The 21,897-nt window shown below is 39.8% G+C and overlaps 1 protein-coding gene across 1 annotated transcript; it reads right to left on the reverse strand.

The window, feature by feature from the left end:
* Positions 1-4,572: 4,572 nt before the first annotated feature.
* LOC124872735 (proteinase-activated receptor 3) lies at positions 4,573-7,644 on the reverse strand. The gene is made up of 2 exons (XM_047373035.1): positions 7,421-7,644; positions 4,573-6,571 (listed from the first exon to the last, which is right to left on the reverse strand). The coding sequence occupies exons 1-2, from the start codon at positions 7,485-7,487 to the stop codon at positions 5,514-5,516; spliced, it is 1,125 nt and encodes a 374-aa protein (XP_047228991.1). The 5' UTR covers positions 7,488-7,644; the 3' UTR covers positions 4,573-5,513.
* Positions 7,645-21,897: the final 14,253 nt, after the last annotated feature.

The following is a 21,897-nucleotide window of genomic DNA, read 5'->3' on the forward strand; positions in this document are numbered from 1 at the left end:
CCCTACGGAGGAGGCTCATTTCAGCCGCTCACATCCAGGATCTCGTTCTTTTGGTCATGACCCAAAGTTCATGGCCATAGGTGAGGGTAGGAACGTAGACCGACTGGTAAATTGAGAGCTTCGCTTTTTGGCTCAGCTCTCAACGGACCGGCACAGCAATCCCATTACTGCGGCAACTGCACCGATCCGTCTGTTGATCTCCCGCTCCATTCTCCCCTCTCTCGTGAACAACACCCGAAGATACTTGAACTCCTCCACTTGAGGCAGGAACTCCTCTCCAACCTGAAGAGGACAAGCCACCCTTTTCCGGTCGAGAACCATGTCCTCGGACTTGGAGGAGCTGATCCTCATCCCAGCCACTTCCCACTCGGATGCGAACCACCCCAGTGCATGCTGTAGGTCTTGGCTAGAGGGGGCCAGCAGGACCCCATTATCTGCAAAAAGAAGAGAATAAATCCACTGGTCCCCAAACCAGACCCCCTCCGGCCCTTGGCTGAGCCTAGAAACCGGTGACAAAGGGCAACCCTGCTGGAGTCCAACATGCACAGGTCCGACTCTGGCTCCGCTTGTACAGAGACCGGATAGCCCCTAGTAAAGGGCCCCCGACTCCATACTCCTGGAGCATCCCCCACAGGGCATCACGAGGGACACAGTCGAATGCTTTCGCCAGGTCCACAAAACACATGTGGACTGGTTGGGCAAACTCCCATGAACCCTCAAGGACCCTGTAGAGGGTATAGAGCTGGTCCAGTGTTCCAGGGCCGGGATGAAAACCACACTGAAGCCGAGGTTCGACTATCGGGCGGACTCTCCTCTCCAATACCCTGGTGTAGGCCTTACCAGGGAGGCTGAGGAGTGTGATCCCCCTGTAGTTGGAACACACCCTCTGGTCAGCTGTCTGCCAGTCCAGAGGCACTGTCCACGACCGCCACGCAATATTGAAGAGGCGTGTCAACCATGACAGCCCTACAACATCCAGACACTTAAGGTACTCAGGGCGGATCTCATCCACCCCCGAAGCCCTGCCACCACAAAGCATGAACCCTTAAGTACCCTCGATACCCCTAAGTAAAATCCAAGGCAACAAATTGCTTTTAGATGTCACACAATTACATATCCCCACAGTGAATATGGTGGCAGTGGCATCATGCTGTATGGCAAGAAAAAAGCAGCTAAGTAAAGAAAAACGAGTGGCCATCATTACTTTAAGAAATGAAGGTCAGTCAGTCTGAACAATTGGGAAAACTTTGAAAGTGTCCCCAAGTGCAGTTGCAAAAACCATCAAGCGCTACAAAGAAACTGGCTCACCGTCCCAGGGGACCGCCCCAAGAAAGGAAGACCAAGAGTCACCTCTGCTGCGGACAATAAGTTCATCCGAGTCACCAGCCTCAGAAATCGCAGGTTAACAGCAGCTCAGATTAGAGAACAGGTCAATGCCACTCAGAGTTCTAGCAGCAGACACATCTCTAGAACAACTGTTAAGAGGAGATTGTGTGAATCAGGCCTTCATGGTAAAATAGCTGCTAGGAAACCACTGCTGAGGACAGGCAACAAGCAGAAGAGACTTGTTTGGGCTAAAGAACACAAGTAATGGACATTAGACCAGTGGAAATCTGTGCTTTAGTCTGATGAGTCCAAGTTTGAGATCTTTGGTTCCAACCAACGTGTCTTTGTTCGGCGCAGAAGAGATGAACAGATGGACTCTATATGCCTGGTTCCCACCGTGAAGCATGGAGGAGGAGGTGTGATGGTGTGGGGGTGCTTTGCCGGTGACACTGTTGGGGGATTTATTTAAAATTGAAGGCATACTGAACCAGCATGGCTACCACAGCATCTTGCAGCGGCATGCTATTCCATCCGGTTTGCGTTTAGTTGGACCATCATTTATTTTTCAACAGGACAATGACCCCAAACACACCTCCAGGCTGTGTAAGGGCTATTTGACCAAGAAGGAGAGTGATCGGGTGCTGCGCCAGATGACCTGGCCTCCACTGTCACCGGACCTGAACCCAATCGAGATGGTTTGGGGTGATCTGGACCGCGGAGTGAAGGCAAAAGGGCCAACAAGTGCTAAGCATCTCTGGGAACTCCTTCAAGACTGTTGGAAAACCATTTTAGGTGACTACCTCTTGAAGCTCATCAACAGAATGCCAAGAGTGTGCGGAGCAGTAATCAAAGCAAAAGGTGGCTACTTTGAAGAACCTAGAATATAAGACATATATTCGGTTGTTTCACAATTTTTTGTTCAGTATATAATTCCACATGTGTTAATTCATAGTTTTGATGCATTCAGTGTGAAGCTACAATATTCATAGTCATAAAAATAAAGAAAACTCTTTGAATGAGAAGGTGTGTCCAAACTTTTGGTCTGTCCTGTATAAGGCAACGATGGAAGAAAACCTGTTAGAGGCTGCAAAACTGATTTAAGACTGGAGCGAAGCTTCACCTTCTAGCAGAACAAAGACCATTCACATGCAGCCAAAGCTACAGGTCCTTCTCAAAATATTAGCTTATTGTGATAAAGTTCATTATTTTCCATAATGTCATGATGAAAATTTAACATTCATATATTTTACATTCATTGCACACTAACTGAAATATTTCAGGTCTTTTATTGTCTTAATACGGATGATTTTGGCATACAGCTCATGAAAACCCAAAATTCCTATCTCACAAAATTAGCATATCATTAAAAGGGTCTCTAAACAAGCTATGAACCTAATCATCTGAATCAACGAGTTAACTCTAAACACCTGCAAAAGATTCCTGAGGCCTTTAAAACTCCCAGCCTGGTTCATCACTCAAAACCCCAATCATGGGTAAGACTGCCGACCTGACTGCTGTCCAGAAGGCCACTATTGACACCCTCAAGCAAGAGGGTAAGACACAGAAAGAAATTTCTGAACGAATAGGCTGTTCCCAGAGTGCTGTATCAAGGCACCTCAGTGGGAAGTCTGTGGGAAGGAAAAAGTGTGGCAGAAAACGCTGCACAACGAGAAGAGGTGACCGGACCCTGAGGAAGATTGTGGAGAAGGGCCGATTCCAGACCTTGGGGGACCTGCGGAAGCAGTGGACTGAGTCTGGAGTAGAAACATCCAGAGCCACCGTGCACAGGCGTGTGCAGGAAATGGGCTACAGGTGCCGCATTCCCCAGGTCAAGCCACTTTTGAACCAGAAACAGCGGCAGAAGCGCCTGACCTGGGCTACAGAGAAGCAGCACCGGACTGTTGCTCAGTGGTCCAAAGTAATTTTTTCAGATGAAAGCAAATTCTGCATGTCATTCGGAAATCAAGGTGCCAGAGTCTGGAGGAAGACTGGGGAGAAGGAAATGCCAAAATGCCAGAAGTCCAGTGTCAAGTACCCACAGTCAGTGATGGTCTGGGGTGCCGTGTCAGCTGCTGGTGTTGGTCCACTTTGTTTTATCAAGGGCAGGGTCAATGCAGCTAGCTATCAGGAGATTTTGGAGCACTTCATGCTTCCATCTGCTGAAAAGCTTTATGGAGATGAAGATTTCATTTTTCAGCACAACCTGGCACCTGCTCACAGTGCCAAAACCACTGGTAAATGGTTTACTGACCATGGTATCACTGTGCTCAATTGGCCTGCCAACTCTCCTGACCTGAACCCCATAGAGAATCTGTGGGATATTGTGAAGAAAACGTTGAGAGACTCAAGACCCAACACTCTGGATGAGCTAAAGGCTGCTATCGAAGCATCTTGGGCCTCCATAAGACCTCAACAGTGCCACAGGCTGATTGCCTCCATGCCACGCCGCATTGAAGCAGTCATTTCTGCAAAAGGATTCCCGACCAAGTATTGAGTGCATAACTGTACATGGTTATTTGAAGGTTGACGTTTTTTGTATTAAAAACAATTTTCTTTTATTGGTCGGATGAAATATGCTAATTTTGTGAGATAGGAATTTTGGGTTTTCATGAGCTGTATGCCAAAATCATCTGTATTAAGACAATAAAAGACCTGAAATATTTCAGTTAGTGTGCAATGAATCTAAAATATATGAATGTTAAATTTTCATTATTACATTATGGAAAATAATGAACTTTATCACAATATGCTAATATTTTGAGAAGGACCTGTATATCAAATTTCCTTATATTTACCATCAACTCTTTTTTATTTACTGTGGTTGTACTGCAGACTAATTTTACAAAATAAACAAGTGAATTATGAGAATTATTCTTATAACTGAAAACCGCCAAATCCGGTGCACGGTGAACTTTATCACAATATGCTAATATTTTGAGAAGGACCTGTATTGTGGAATGGTTTAGATCAAACCATAATCGACCATATTCAGCTATTTTAAAAAGAAGAACAGGAAAAGGTTGTACAAAGTTGGTGTTTTTTGTTCCCCTAAAGGCTTGGTGCTATTAGTGCACACTGCACTTTTCAGATTCTTATATCATTGTCCTTTCATTTCATAGCTATGGAAAACATTGTGTTGGTTAATTACATAAAATCCCAATCAAACCCCAATTAAATTTACTGTGGATGTAACATAACAGAAAGGGAGAAAGTTTCAGGGGTATGGAGAAAGAAAAGACAGCTGCCTTCAGAACCTTCACTGGCTTTTTATTAAAAGGACTTTAAACTGTAAGAACAGTATATTATTGCTTTAAAATTGAATGCATCAAGTATAGCGTATTAACAAATCCCTTACACTTTATATTACCATTTAGAGCCCAAGCTAATTTGAAATCTCTATCCCTTGAATTGAATTTTGAATTTAATGACTGTATAACAAAAGGAAAAACAAAATTACAAAATAAAAATAAAAATAAAAACAAACAAACAAAACAATACAAAAGAAGAACAACAGTAAAGTACAAATAATATTTACATGTTCAAAGGAGAAGGTAGCAGTATAAACTTATTTTTAACCTCTTTTCCAGCAACATCATTCCAATCCCTTCCTATTACTATTTATATAGGCTGAACTACAACATTCTACTTTTATATTAAATAAAATTCATTCAGTATATCATATAAATCATATTTGCATACCAGTATAACCAAGCATCATTAATTTCACTCATAATTTCCTGTGTCAATGTACAGATAACAATACTATTAACAATAATAACTAATTATATGAATTACTTATAACATCAATAATAACAATAACTGGTGTAATAGGTGAATAATTATTTCTTATGTTTATTTGCTGTGATGACTATCCTCATAAATAATGCTTTAAACTGTTTTATGTTTCTAAAATTTTAAGTTTTTAAAACAATCATATACCTTGCGATGTTAAGTTCAAACAGAATGCTGGTTCTGCAAATGTGGAAAAGGTCCAAGGGGTGTGAATACTTTTGCATGTTAATATACAACATCCACATATATATCTATGACACATAATATAGATTCAATAATAGTGTTACTTTTCAAACAGTCACTGTGACACATGCTGCTTCAAACTGGATTACTTTCTTTTTGGGTACCAGCCACAGATAACATCTCATTCTTCAGTTTCTTTAAAAATGTCTCTTTCAGATTGATATGCTGAGTTTCTTGCCTTTAAAAGTCAGGAGGTACAGTTTGGAGCTTGCAGTCTTGGACATGAGGACAAAGAAAAAGGGGTCCAGACAGGCATGGAGGCAGCAGAGACACACTGCCATGTTAAAGTATACATACAGACTCTCTGTCCCGTTCACAAACAGCTGCACATAATGGAGGAAGTGCAGGACCCCTGCAGGTAGAAAAGACACCATAAAGACGGTAAACACGAGAGAACAGGACCTGATGTACATTGCCCAGTCATGATGTGACTGGTTGAGAGCTCTGAGGATTTGGATGAAGCACACGACAGTAACCACCATCGGCACAAGAAGACACAAAACTGTCAGAATCAGGTTGCTGAAGAGCAGGAATGCATGAGAGTTAGAATCCAGTGGCATCACATCATGGCAGGTGGTGCGGTTCAGCTGGGGCACCCAAAAGCTCTGCCGAACCAAGAGCTCGGGGACAATGGAGGCACCAAACACCCCCCAAATGGCCAGGACGACCCAGGCCGTGCATCTCACCTTGGGCAGTCTTTTGTACATGAACGGGTGTACCACGGCCATGTAGCGCTTGACGGCAATGCAAGCCAATGTCAGGGCCGAGCAGTAGAGGTTACCATAGAAACAGGCAGTAACCACTCGACAGGCAGCTTCTCCGAGCACCCAGTGGTTTCCATGGAGATGGTAATGAGCCTTGAAGATGAGGGAGACGAGAAGGAATAGGTCGGAGACGGCCAGGCTGCAGTAGAGGATTGCGGACGACACCTTTCTAATTTTGGTAATAAGTAAACACAGGACGGTGATGTTGCCTGGGATGCCGAAGATTACCAACATCATGTAAATGAGGGGGATGACTTTGGTGCTCAGGGGCCCTTTGAGGTACCCTACAGCTTTGTCACTTATGGACTGCAGAGTTGGAGAGAGAGTTAAATTGGGAGCTTGGGTGCCTTGAAATTCAGACTCTGTCGGAAAGAATCCTTTAAAGACTCTGGGCACAGGGATCACTTTCTTTGTGCTGTTTTTCTCTGCTGTTATCTTCTTTCTCCCTGCAAGACAAATCAGTTTCTGTTCAGATATGTAATAATTTTTTTAGCTTTATTTGACATGTATTTGTTCTTTGAAATATACAAACTAGACAGCAGAGAGAAACGATTGTCTCTACACACTGATGTTTCAAAGGTGTAAGGGCAGTAGAGACCATTTATGTTTTTAAAAGCAAACTTCGATTTTGGGTTTGGGTTTTAGCTGGCTTCTAGAAATCAAGATTCTTTTGAATCTCTTCTTAAGTTAACTATATCTGTGGTTTAATTTTCACTTTTTGTTAATTTCAAATAAACATATGTACCATGCTTATGTTGTTTTACTGCTATCATTTCAATTCCAGCTGTTCAAATTAAATGTAGAGATCATTCAATTATCTATTTAGTCCCCTCTTTATTATTTAAAATCTAGGTTTTAACACTTTGGCATCCGTTCTTCTTAGAAGTTTTGCGTTTAACTCTCTTTCCTGTATGTGAGAAGTGCTCTATAAACAGGACTGATCCTGGAACAAAGAGGATTAAAAGAAAGGCAAAAAAGTATTCAAAAAATCTTTACGGTTAAATTTCTAAACCAAAACAACACATTATATATTTTGTTTTACATGTCTGTTTGTCTGTTAATAAAATAGATGTCTGTTAAATGGATTAACCAGAATGTATTCTAAATGGTAGTTGTTTGACAGTTGTTTTGAAAGTTAATCTGCAGTAGGTATTTTCAATTTGTTCCATGTTTAAAGTTCCGATTCAGTATTTGTTTGGAAGCAGAAGTCAGAATGTGACAAACTGACATGCCCTTAGTGACCTCAAACAAACTTAACTTAAACCTGAAATCCATGTAAAAAATGCACGTCTTACCATTTTTCTGAAGTGTCCCGTGTTTAAATAGAGCAAACAGAAGAAGGAGAATGAAAAGTTTCCTCATGTTTTTGCCCAACAGTAGAACAGCGCTCTTCTCAGCAGTGAATGTCACTTCTTTCTGTTTTTTTTGTTTCCCCCTCTGTGTGTCATTTTCTGTCACCCTCGTGGGAGTGTTCAAGTGAGAAGTACCACCTTAAATGATCAGACTGAGCGAGGAAAAAGGAGTTTACATGTGGGCTCGGCAGTAATGTGCTTTGCTCTTGGTTTCTTGGTTTGTTCCACCCATGTATTTTTGATATTTTGATGCTGACTCATCTGAACAAGCTGAAGAAAAAAACAACACACAGTTCTTCACACTGGTTAATTTACTATTAGGCTGAACCCTTACATTGTGAAATGCTATTTGCAAAGGGAAATGCAGATCTTTAGATGTTCCCAAACTGGATTTTTGGAAACAATTAGTATGTAAGAGGAAACATGACGTCAGGTGGTAGACGAAAAGGGGCCGGGGAATTTATTACGGAAGTGACTGTCTTTAGATGATAAGCTTGTCTCAAAGTGAACAGCTTTGTCTAGTCTCCTCTTACGAATGTTGGAACCTAAATGATGCATTTATATTCTTAAAAACCTAGTCTCCTACAGTTTCAATGGTTTAACTGTTGCAGTGCATTGGTAAAACATTCATATCCCTTGAACTTGTCACATTTGTCTAAGATAAGGTAAGGTAAGTTTATTTATATAGCGCTTTTCAGCAACGAGAAACTCAAAGCGCTGTACATACAATTACAATACAATCACAAAGAAAATAAACACAGATACAGACACAGAAAAACAAATAAAATGATAAAATCAATTACAGAGTTAATAAAAACTAACAATAAAATAAAATAAAGAAAATAGAATGATGGATAAGAAAATGAAAGAAAAATTGGACTGATAATTTAACTCATTATGCTTAGATGGCACAGTCAAAGGCCACTCTAAACAAATACGTTTTTAATCTTGATTTAAAGCAACTTAGGGTTTCGGTGCTTTTACAGTTTTCTGGGAGTCTATTCCAAATTAGTGGAGCATAAGAACTAAAAGCTGCTTCTCCCTGTTTGGTTCTGGTTCTGTGTATGCAGAGTAGATTTGAGCCAGAAAACCTGAGAAGTCTGGGTGGTTGATACACTGACAACAAATCTGTAATGTGTTTTGATGCTAAGCCATTCAGTGATTTATAGACTAACAGAAGTATTTTAAACTCTATTCGCTAAGCTACAGGGAGCCAGTGTAGGGACTTTAGAACCGGGGTGATGTGCTCCACTTTCTTAGTTCTAGTGAGGACGCTGGCAGCAGCGTTCTGGATCAACTGCAGCTGTCTGATCGACTTTTTAGGCAGGCCTGTGAAGACACAGTTGCAGTAATCAATTCTACTAAAGATGAATGCATGAATTAGTTTTTCAAGGTCCTGCTGAGACATTAGTCCTTTAATCCTGGAGATGTTTTTTAGGTGATAGAAGGCCGACCTTGTCACTACCTTTATGTGCCTCTGAAGGTTCAGGTCTGAGTCCATCACTACACCCAGGTTTCAAGCCTGACTGGTGGTTTCAAGCTGTATTAACTGAAGCTGTGTGCTAACTTTTAAATGCTCTTCCTTTGGTCTAAAGATTATTACTTCAGTTTTGTTTTGATTCAGCTGAAGAAAATTTTGGCCCATCCATGCATTGATTTCTTCTAAGCATTTACCCAGCGCTTGAATGGGTTCATAGTCACCTGGTAACATCGTAACGGATAGCTGTGTGTCGTCTGCATAGTTATGATAACTTACATTGTTGTTTATTAAAATCTGAGTTAGGGGGAGCATGTAGATATTGAATAGGAGGGGCCCTAAGATGGACCCTTGGGGAACGCCACATGACTTTTGTGCTCTCTGATGTAAAGTTACCTACTAACACAAAAAAGTCCCTGTCCTTCAAGTATTAATGCATTTTAGTAATGCATAATTGTAAACTAGAAAAAGTTTATTCATGGTTTTCTAAATGGTTTATGTATTAAAATCTAAAATTGTGCCGTGTTCAGCCCCTCTGTGTCGGTGCTTTGTGGACCCATCTTTTGCTGCAATTACATCTGTGTTTAGGGGTGTGTCTTTACCAGCTTTGCACATTTAGAGACCGACATTTTTGTTTATTGTTCTTAACAATAATACAGATTAGATGGAGAGCATCTGTGAACACCAGATTTTAATTCTTGCCACAGAATATCAATTGGCTCTGGACTTTGACAAGACCATTCTAATCCATCAATATGCTTTTATCTAAATTATTCCATTGTAGTTCTGGTTGTATGATTGGAGCCATTGTCCCTCTGAAAGCTCAACTGCTACCCCACACTCAAGTCTTTTGGGGCATCTAGCAGGTTGCTTTTAAGGATTTCCCTGTATTTAGCTCCATCTATCTTCCATTAAACATTGACCAGCTTCCCCATGCTTTCTGAAGAGAGGCTCCCCACAGCCTGATGCTGCCGCTACTATGTTTTATCGTGGGGTTGATTTATTCAGGGTGATGTGCAGTATTAACTTTCTGCCACACATAGCATTGTGTATGTTGGGTTTGTAGGTCAAAAAGTGAAATTTTGGTTTCAATTCTTAGACGATCTTTTTCTATATGCCTGGTGTGTTTTCTAAATGACTTGGGAGACAACTTTCAACATCTTTCTTCTCGCCATTCTTCTATAAAGGACAGATTTGTCAAGTGCATGTCTGTCAAGAGATTCTCCCACCTAAGTTGTGTATCTCTGGAGCTCCTCCAGTTACCATGGCTGCATGGTGTGCAGGTTTTCCATACTTTTTCTGCATTCAAATGATGGATTGAACAGTGCTCTGTGAGATGTTCAAAGCTTGGGATATGGCTTTATAACCCAATTCCCGCTTTAAACTTCTCCAGAAACTTATCCCTGATCTCTCTGCCGTGTTCCTTGGTTTTCATCACAGAATGTGAAAAGGCTTAGCCAATATGAAAACTATTGCAAGGCACTGCATTTTAGTACTTTCTCTTACCTAAGGACAGTTTATTATTGGAGCTCTAACATCCAGCTGATAACAGATGTCTCATTGTTTTCATGGAATCTGTTTCACAAATATTCGTGTGCACAGTGCGAGCTTGTGTTCAACCTCTAATTCAACACAAATCATACAGATAGGAGGGAACTATCTGCTTGAGACGTCAAGCTATGAAGACCAAGAGAACAGTCACTGTTAAAAGAGAAGATAAAACAAAACCCATTGATCTGTGTGACCGCGGTTTCTTTTAACACTTCAACTAAAGCAGAAACGTGCTGTTTTCATTCAGCAAATAGAGTACAAATAAAATTATTTCTTAGGGGTTTGGCTGTTATTGTAAAGTCCCCCTGCTTTGACATCATGTTATAACTTGTCAAACTAGTTAGAAAGAAAGAAATTGTTATAATGACAGTAGTAATACAGAAACGCTGAAAATCCAAAAACATGCATATTAGTGTGGTGTTCTTGTGTTTCTCCAAGCACGGCCTTGCGTCTGTTGCAGACCATCTGTTTCCTGTATCTTTTTATGACCAAGTCACAGTTCTATTTCTGTTTTTCCATCGAGTTACACAGCATTAATAAATCTGTTCGTTTTTTTCAACTTCCCAAAGCAAGAATTTTAAAGAGATATTCACTCTTCATAGGCATGGATCTCATTAGAACTTAGTGTGTGGATGTTTATAATAAACTGGAAGATGTTATCCAGTTTGAAGGGAGTTTGAGAAGAGTGCAGACCTCAGCGCCTTCAACTTCCACTGTAATTTGCAGATGAGTCAAGTCCTACTAATTATTTTAATTTTCACACACCTCGAAATACTGGAAGAGTATCTTTCACTCTGATTTATTGTTTAGTCCCAGAGCAATTAAGAGATACAACTCTTTTGAATATTTAATCCTTAGTTTTCCTCATCCAAATTGCAAAGCACTAAAACCACTTCTGTTTGTTGTTTTGTACCGTCCACCATGCCATTACTCTCAATTTGTAGATGAGTTTTAAGCCTTTTTTCTGATTTACTGTTAAATACAGATAAGGTTATTATAATGGGGGATTTTAACATTCATGTTGACACTGAAAGTAATAGCCTAGATAGCCATTAATGCTATCTTAGACTCAATTGGCTTTGGTCAAAACATTAGCAAACCTAACCACCTTTGTCTTCATTCTCTGGACCTTGTGCTGACATATGGCATTGAGTGTAAAGACATAACAATATTTCCTCTTAAGCCTGTCCTGTCTGACCATTTTTTAATAACCTCTGAGTTTAATTTAACCGAGTACTCCACACCTGAAAGGAAATTTCATTATAATAGATAATTATAAGACAATGCTGTAACAACCTTTAAAGAATCTATTCCACTTTTAATTTCCTCATTATCACAGAAAAACACAGTGGAGGGCAATAATTTTGTTTCTTCCCCTTCACAAATTGATTCTCTTGTTCATAGTGTTACTTCATCATTGCGTGGTGCATTAGACAATGAAACCCCCTTGAAAAAGAAGGTAATTATCTATAGGAGCCTAGCTCCCTGGTGTAATTGAGAACTGTGTACTTTACTTTTCTTCTTTCTCAACATTAATTGAAGACAACAAGAATAATCCTTGGTTTCTCTTTAGTATTGTTGCTAAACTTACACAAACTTACAGAGTCATAGCTCTGTTGAGCCATCCATTCCCTTAGCTCTCAGCAGTCATGACTTTATGGGATTCTTTTTAAATAAAATTGATTCTATTAAAAACAAAATGTTTGACATACTCCCGAAGATGATTACTTCATCCTCAGCAAGCGAGACAACATTAGAAGTAACCACAGAACCTGATCTGTGTTTGGACTGTTTTGATCCCATGGAGCTTCCTGAGTTGTCAAAAATATTAGCTTCATCTAAACCTTCAACATTTATGCTAGACCCAATTCCAACCAAATTATTTAAAGAATTGTTCCCTCTGATTACCAGCCCCATTTCAGACATGATTGATCTATCCTTAGTAAATGGATATGCACCACAAGCTTTTAAGGTAGCTGTAATTAAACCAATACGTTAGAAACATTCGCTTAATCAAGATGATTTAATAAATTACAGACCTACATCCAATCTTCCATTCTTATCTAAAATTCTTCAAAATATAGTTGCTAATTAAATGTGTGAGTATTTACACAGCAATGACCTGTTTGAAGAGTTTCAGTCAGATTTCAGAGCTCATCATAGCACTGAAACAGCTCTGCTGAAAGTCACTAATGATATTCTTATGCCCTCAGATAATGGACTTGTGTCTGTACTTGTCCTGTTCGATCACAATATTCTCTTAAAATCTTCATCTTGAAACTCCAGGGTTAATTGTGGAGTACCACATGGTTCAATACTTGGGCCAGTTCTCTTCACTATATATATATATATATATATATATATATATATATATATATATATATATATATATATATATATATATATATATATATATATATATATATATATATATATATATATATATATATATATATATATATATATATTGCTCAAAACAATAAAGGAAGCACTCAAATAACACATCCTAGATCTGAATGAATGAAATATTCTCATTGAATACTTTGTTCTGTACAAAGTTGAATGTGCTGACAACAAAATCACACAAAAACCATCAATGGAAATCAAATGTATTAACCAATGGAGGCCTGGATTTGGAGTCACACACAAAATTAAAGTGGAAAAACACACTACAGGCTGATCCAACTTTGATGTAATGCCCTTAAAACAGGTCAAAATGAGGCTCAGTATTGTGTGTGGCCTCCACATGCCTGTATGACCTCCCTACAACACCTGGGCATGCTCCTGATGAGACAGCAGATGGTCTCCTGAGGGATCTCCTCCCAGACCCGGACTAAAGCATCCGCCAACTCCTGGACAGTCTGTGCTGCAGCGTGACGTTGGTGGATGGAGCGAGACATGATGTCCCAGATGTGCTCAGTTGGATTCAGGTCTGGGGAACGGGCGGGCCAGTCCATAGCTTCAATGTCTTCATCTTGCAGGAACTGCTGCATGCGGCCCTCCAAAGAAATGCCACCGCACACCATTACTGACCCACTGTCAAACCGGTCAAGCTGAAGGTTGTTGCAGGCAGCAGATCGCTCTCCACGGTGTCTCCAGTCTCTGGTGGGGCCTGCATTGAATGTCTTTTGTGTTGGGACCCAGCCATGGAAACAACATTAAAACTCCGGTACAGACTTTTTCTGGAACTTTCAAAATAAATTGCATTTAACTAACTTCCAGCAACTGAGGGAAGGGGGGTAGCAGCAGACTTCCCATGATGCCACTGTCTGAATAGAGCACCGCCTCTCCAACAAGCCGACCTCTCCCACGCCAGTGATCATCGGGATAGGAGGAGACAGCGCGCTGATGTCTCTTTGCTGGCAAAAAGACATAACTCTTCAACTGGATTCAAGAGTGTCATAAGATCACGCGATGATATGCACAAGTTAAGTATGAGAGAATAACTGTTTGTGTACCCAGTATTCATTCATAAAACAGGAATTAAGGTACACGCCTGGCTTGACTTTCTCTCTCTGAGGCCTGCAGAAGCAAACGGTGTCCCAGAGAAGTCCCTGCAGAGACACCGTCTCTACAAGCCGAGTGAAGCGGTTTTCCTTGCTTGAGAGGAGGACAACGAGTAGCCGCATCACCGTGGTTACGGTAACGTGCAGTGTGGCTGGCGGACACAACTAGTCATCTTTCATCCACAGCTCCAGTGGTTATCTGTAAGCTAACCCTTTGTTCACAGAGCTCTCTTCAAATTTCATCGTGCCCGGACAGCTTTTCCTCAGCACAGTTCATACGAGGTTAGGTTTGGGCAGAGCAGAGAAATAGAAGGATTTAGATTGAAATTATCTAAACGTTTTTCATTTTATGAAGTTTGGTTTTGTTTGTGTTGAACTCAGCTATCTTGGTGCTGGCAGAATATCTGCAGCACACATTTTTCAGTTTTGTGTTCTTTGTTTGTGTGTTTTTAAAGTTAAGACAAACTTTATTTAAAAGATGATTTTAAACACAGAATATCGGCCATAACGCGCCGTCCGCGCTTATGCATTTTAACCCTTTTATTAACCCTGGTATTTTAAAGGTATGTGTTTGATTCTGGTGCTAAGCTATCAGCTTCTTTTGTTAGCTCAACAGCTAACCGGTAAGAACACGTTCTTGCTACTAAAGAGTATTTAACAGAAAGGTTGTTAGTTTTCAAGCTAGTGAATAATAGTCCCTAAATATCATTTTACTAAATTTGATAACTAAGTAAACACCATTAAGCCCCATTTCTCCAGAAAGATTTGGCTCTTTTCCAAAATACTCCCTTAATAATATTTCTTTAAATATTATTTTAATAAATAAAGGCAGCTAATTAGACACCGTTGAGAATTAGTCATCCAGAAGGTTGGTTTTATTCAGCAAATCATTATTTAAAACATTATTTTATTAAAATAATATTTTATCTGATCTTGCATTGTGAATGGTTGTCTAAACGTCTGCTGATTATTGCCTAAGTTGGTTCCAAAACTAACTTAACTTCATTTCCAGATTCTTCAAGATAATCCTTGTTTCTCAAACATAAATAACATTGAATGGTAATGTTGCATCACTCTTTCGGTCATAGTTTTCAATCATCTTTAATCAACTTGTTTTTTTTGTACATAGTCCATTAGTCTTCGTTATTCTTTAATTCTGCTTGGTAGTTTAGTTGGATTGTTTTAGCATAGTAAAGGGTTTGTTAATTGAAATATGTTTGACTTTGAGTTGACTTATTTTTGTTAATAAATTATTGTATTTTAAGAAATTGTGTGAATTCATTCCATGTGTGTGCAGAGTTTATGCTGTTCAATAATGTCAGAGCTCGTCTCACACCTTTCTATTTTGTCCTAATACCATTGCCTTACTGGACTGGTATTCACAGGACAATCCTTAACAGTACGTAATATTATTTGATAAAATATTAATATTAAATAATACTCTCAGATTCATAATCCCAACATTAGTAATTCAGCAAGTGCAGGTCTGATATACATGGTTGAGCAGGAGCAGCAACCCACCTCTAATCTGACAGCAGCCTGGTTTCTGGAGCAGGTGAACCACTGGTTTGATCTCATGTCCTCTCGCCACCCTGTGATGGGACTTAGCAGACACAAGATGGAAGAGTACAACAAAGCTATTAAATTCCTCCAAGACATGTTAGCACTCTTCAGTGGACTTCAAATAGGTCCAACAGGAAGCTGGAAACCAGTGCAAACAGGAATTGTGATGGCAACATCTACAATTTTAAGTATTCAGAAAGACATGCTTGACCATGGACACATGTTTGTGTTGACAAGCAGGTTTACTCAGGGCTGACTTGAAAACTTGTTCAGTTGCATAAGGCAAAGGAATCCAGTCCCAACACCAGTCGAGTTTCACCAGGCACTGAGATCAATCTCAGTTGGGCAGTTCCTTACAACTGTAAAATCGGGAAGCTATCAGGAGGATGGCGGCAGTCTTCTGGCAGAGTTCTGTCAGGATGTGACATTTTGGACTTTGTGTTTTGTTTTGTTTACTAAGTATCATATTTCTCCTGCCCCTCCGGTTAGGTTGTGTTTACTTATTGTTTACATTTTGTTTGTTTACATCCTAGTCCTTGTGTTCTGTGCTTCCCTTCCTGTCTGTTCAGTCTGTGTGGTGTTAGGTTTCTTTACTCTGTAATCTGGTTTGCTTTATGGGTTCCTTCTTTGTTCTTAGATTTGGTGTTTCTTATGTTCACTTCAGTTTCTCAGTTTACCTTCAGTTCATGTTTATCCCTGATTCTTATGCTTTATTCTTATCTTTGTTTATAGTTTTTGTTTTAGGTCTGCTCGGTGTCTTGTTAATTACTTGTATTAGGTTCACCTGTTCCCTCTGCCTTCCTTCCTCCTTGCCTCACCTGTCCTTAGTTCCTTTGATTACCTGCCTTTGTTTTCTCTCTGCATATTAGTTGGTTTCTGTCATTATGTTTTTGTGGGTTCCTTGCGTTACAACTTGACCCTTTATCCACGTCCCTGCCTTGAGTCTCCATGTTCCTGCAGTGTCTGTAGTGTAAGTGTTTGGATCTCGACCCTGTTCAGTACCTGCAGTGTTTTTGTTACGTTTTGACTTTTTTTGATTAAAGCTGAGAGACTGCTTTTTTTGAAATGCTGCTTCCAAGCTCTTGTCTGCGCTTCGGTCCACTCCAAAACCCCTCCGTGACAAGTTCCTGGATATTAAGAAGACATTTCCCAGTCCTGGCCTTCGTGTGGAGCAGCTAATTGGAAACACAGATACTCCTGACCTCACCAACAGCGACACATGTATTCTGTACCATCTTACAGGATACATTGTAAATAAAGTCATCAAACATTCCAACATTTAAGATGGATGCTCAAGTTCAATTAAGCAAAAATGATGACACTTTGGAAGGAGAGCGCAGTACCCTATTGATACTGAAGGAATTCAAACCAGGAGTGCTGTGTCGGCCTTCACATGAAGCCTTCAGTCTGGTCCAGAAAGTTGAAAAACATTTCAGAACAAGGTCCAGTCAATCTGTCATGGAGCTCCCAAATGCCATGGATACTCTAGAGAGAGAAGCAAATCTATTAGAAAGCATGCTTCCTTCATGTCATGATGTGCAAAGAAAAATAACCACCAGATTCATCAGGCTGAGACTATAAGAATAGCAGCAAAACATATCTTTAATGAAAGAAAACAAATTCTGGCCAATACTGGGCTTCTTGGAAGTAAAAGCCAGGCGAAGAAAAACAACACGAAGAAAAAACAATGTAAAATATCATCTTGCACCCCAACAAGCAAGCCCTCAGCAAACACCTTGACTGTTACCACAGAAGAGCTTGGTCTGTCCTTTGCAAACACCCCCCCCCCCCACCCAGGGCAGCTTGAGAACCTGTATATATGGATGGTATGTTTGGAGGGGTTTTTTTTTTTTGTCACCTTACATTTAATTTCATTGATTCTGCATAGGTTATATCCATACATGCTCTTGGCATCTTAAGTAAATTTCAGGAAAATAAATGTTGCAATGATTGCATTTAATATGTGACGAACTAATTTCTGATCACTTTGATTTAATTTTTTTTTTGACAGCCTCCCCATCAACCAGTCAGCTCCAGCACTCCAAATCAACAAGAATACATTGACAGCAGTGTTATTATTGATTGTTTAAAAGTATTTACTGTTACTGTTCTACTGGGTATTGATGCTGATATGTTCCAGTAATAATTCTTAATTTCTTGTTCTGTCTTGAGATAGATTCTAATATCTACTTCAACTTCACCCATGACTAGCAAATGCAAAACGAATAACATAAAACAAATGTTAAGAGTCCTGCTGTAAATACTTTGTGAAGGTCTTAAAATCATTTTGTTCAAACATCTTGATTCAGCTCTTAGTATTTTTAAGGACAGAAAAATGAGATCTTGTTATCTTTGTGGTGCTTTGTATGCAACATGGTTCAGCAGTTCACTTAAGCCATTCTCGTGTGGTTTACCTGGAAAAGAATAATAAAAAATTACTCATCTTCACAATCACGTTTAATGATAATGTCCCCATTTATGTGGCCATCGTTGACAAAAAATCTATAACTTTAACTAAATTAACCATGCCAATATCACAGTATTTTTCAAGATGTGCTAGTTCAGTAGCTGGAATTACAATAAAAATTAGAAAATTATCAACGTTAAGAATGTAAGCTGTAATGGACATTTTAAAATGCTGAATCAGACACAATGAGATAGACCCGTCTAAACCCACCATGCTTGCATTGAACTAGGTGCAGTTAAAATACAACAAGCGAGTTAACATGCTTAATTAACTAAACCTGGCGATATAAAATATAATTGCTAAACTGCGATACGGAACAGTCAACTAAAGCTTCACAATAGCAAAATAATGTTGTATTTTATCAACTTACCGTAAAAAATCCTTCCGAAACACCGAGAATTAACTTTGTCAAATGCTGGAGCTGCTGGTGTTTGGAACTATTAGCAGCTCCATGACCCAGGTGACTTCCGCATTCCATTCTTTCTATAGAAGTCAATGGGAGTGTCGTAACCCTCTCTTTCTATGGCGCTGGATTGAACATGCTAGCAGAAGGGAAACAGCACTGAAACTACGGACATTCTGCACTTTATCACTGCAAAAAATATTGTTTGGTCCAAGTACCCAGACTCACAACTGGGTCAAGACTGACATTTGATGATATCTGTGAGGTCATATTTCACTGCAATGTTCTTACTATTATTAAAATTCTCATAAGAGTATGGTGTATAATCAATACGCTTGTCTGCATCCATAAAAATATTGGCTTGAGCTAGGGAGGGAAAAACACTAAGATGAAAACAGGTTGAAGAAGGATTATAATGCTGCGAATGCATTTCTTAATGCTAGTCAGGAATACATACTTAAAGGTAATTTGTCTTAAAATGCAATGTTCAAATCTTAATTTAAGTTGGTTTTGGACCTGGATCTGGAGCATTGCCACAATTATGAAACTAAGAATGAGTTAAATAAATTTTAAAACAAGAGTATGACATTCAAGCTGTAAAAAAAAGGTGCTACCTTTGAAGGGAAGGACACTACTTTTGGGCATCACAAGCTTATTATGCGACGCAAAAGCTCACAATTGTAGTAAAATACTGCTCAGAATGAGTTTTGGTGGCTGGTTTCAAGATTCTCTTGTTGGACCATTTGTTTGCTGAATATTGGACCATTTGCACGTTGCTGGACGCCACTATGCCCTTTTCAACGTCATCGGCCATTTTGTACCGCAGGATAGCCTGTTCCTACAAATCCCGGCGGGCGCCGCGTCTGATATGACGGGGCGTCCCAAGTCTGACGTCACAAGACACTATATAGGAAGGCGCCCATTTTGAGGGCTCGCCTTCAGCTGGAGACCGTGACGTGGTGACCACGCAACTGAAGCATCCTCTGGAGAAGAGTCCCGAGTGGATTTAATTTATTCTCCTTTGTTGGCCAACGAACAAAATTCATGAACGAGGTTTCTGGAATGAGAAGGCCAGAAATTTCATTTTGCCAATCAAAGACGTGAGTTTAACACGTAACTAAAAAAACCACGGAGTTTCAAGGAGACGAATCGCCACCTTGTTTTTGTTCTAGTCGACTGTGACGGTCAGATCATAATTTTCCCTTTCGCCAAGGAGGCCAGGGGACGAAGATTGACTGCTTTTCCTGAAGTTAACTGTGGACGCACATTAACTTCCAACTTCCACCCCATTCTCTCTCAACTTCGCTCAGAAGGAAGACAACGACAAGTAAAACCCATCCTTTATTTTTATTTATTTCTTAGAAAGTCTGGGCAGGGTACAGGAGGTTTTAGTGCGATTAGATTCGCCATTTAATCTAAGGTGTTCTGAATTATATGTGCATGTAACCTTTTTATTGAAACTTTGACATGCCGTGTTGGCTGTCTGAAAGCCGCTGTGCTACCCAGCTTTGTGTGCGCTTTGCGGGGTTATTTACCACCTGAGAGCAAGCGCAGGTGCGCTGTGAGACCGGACTGTTATAATAACCTCATGGTGAAATTCACTATTTTCTTTATCTTCAACTTTACTGCCTACTAGCTTGCCGCCAAACGTTTTATAACGCTTTGTGTGCAGTGTGAATTGCAGTTTGAGCTCCGCTCCCCACCTCTACTCAACACCACATCCCTTTGTCATATTATCATTTTTGCCATAACTGCTGATTTGATCCCCCTTTCTAATTTCCCCTCGGAGATCAATAAAGTATCTTTGAATTGAATTGAATTGATACGCATTGACTGCTGTTTTGCTTTATTTTGTTTAGCTAGATATTTTACCCCTTTTGTGTAGAACTTTGCATCTTTGAGTAGGTGAAGATTATTAAATCGGACGAGCGGATTGTATCAGGGCTGTGATTTAATAAATGTTCACATAGATAAACAGAAGGCGTTTTGTGTTTATTTTGTGCAAGAGTGATTCGTCAGTCAAGATAAGGTTGAAGTTCCACACGTTTCAGCAGAAACGGTCTATTAAACAGTGACATCTCTGGTAATAGTTATTAATTATTACTGAGTATTTAACAGTTGTAATTATCAAAGGCTTTGAGCCACAATTACAACACCAGAAGACATCTCTGGTCTCGATTCATAAATGAGGATTTTGGTTAAGAAATTAATTTTGTCAAATTATGATTTTTAATTATAATTATTGATAAAGATTAATTAATCAATAATCATAATTCTAGCACTCTATACCTTGTGAGGCTTTAATGCAATGTCTTATTTCTAGAAATCTTGTCAAGTTAATTTTCACTTGTTCCATTGGCAGATTTTTTTTGGCTCATTTCAAGCCAAAAAAATCTCGTTTTAATTTTTTTAAGTAATTTTCTAAGTGGCATTTTTTCTAGTGCAGGCTCCTCTCCTTTGGAACCAGCTCCCAGTTTTAGTCCTTGAGGCAGACAGCCTGTCTACTTTTAAGGCTAGGCTTAAAACTTTCCTTTTTGATAAAGCTCATAGTTAGATTGATTTAGGTTATCCTGAACTATCTCTGTAGTTATGCTGCTATAGGCTGCTGGTGGACATAATGACCACTTTTACTCTATCTGCTACATTCTCATACTACTCTCCAATTTTGAATTATTTGCTGCTTTTTCAGCTTTTAACTTTATGTTCTCTCTCATTTCTCTTCCTAGAAGCTACACCTGGCCTGACTCTGTCTGTGACACCTTCCTGGAGGGGGGCATCATGCAAGCTTCTGCTGCCAACAACTTAATGCTCACCTTCTACCGATGATACACTTGGCCGTGTCTTTCAGTGTTTAACCCTATTTTTCTGCTAGACACAGCTACTGACTGAGCTTTTACTGTGACTAACAGTATGTGCTCTCTCTCATACTCTAACCTTGAAAACTGGCTCAGAGTTTTTCTGTTTTTCTTCCTAGATGAAACCACTAAAAGAGCTACATCCATTAACATTTACTTTTCCTTCCCATAGAAAGTACTCCTGGATCAGTGCTTCTGTGTTCTTTTTCTGTCTCTGATCTGATCTCTTAAATCCCCAGTCAGATGTGGCAGATGGCTGCTCACACTGAGTCTGGTTCTGCTGGAGGTTGCTTCCTGTTAAAAGGGAGTTTTTCCTCTCCACTGTCGCTACATGCATGCTCAGTATGAGGGATTGCTGCAAAGTCAACGCCAGTGACTGCCTACTGTCTCTACATGCTCATCCAGGAGGAGGGAATGCTGCAAGTCACTGACTCAATGCAATCTGCTGGGTTTACTTAGATAGAAAAACTTTTCTACACATAGCTACACATAGCCCATTCTAAAATGGCCAATCCCTAACACTCAGTAGCTTATTCTAACCTCCCCAACAACCCTACACCATTTCAAACCATTTGTGAAGTGCCTTCAGACGACACGT

Source organism: Girardinichthys multiradiatus, chromosome 8 (genome assembly GCF_021462225.1).
Source record: "Girardinichthys multiradiatus isolate DD_20200921_A chromosome 8, DD_fGirMul_XY1, whole genome shotgun sequence".
Classification (NCBI taxonomy): domain Eukaryota; kingdom Metazoa; phylum Chordata; class Actinopteri; order Cyprinodontiformes; family Goodeidae; genus Girardinichthys; species Girardinichthys multiradiatus.

Excerpts from the sequence above, each read along its gene's own strand:
- LOC124872735 (XM_047373035.1), bottom strand. The coding sequence starts at position 7,487 with ATGAGGAAACTTTTCATTCTCCTTCTTCTGTTTGCTCTATTTAAACAC. Across the intron at positions 6,572-7,420 it reads CGGGACACTTCAGAAAAATG|GGAGAAAGAAGATAACAGCA; the intron begins GTAAGACGTGCA and ends TTTGTCTTGCAG.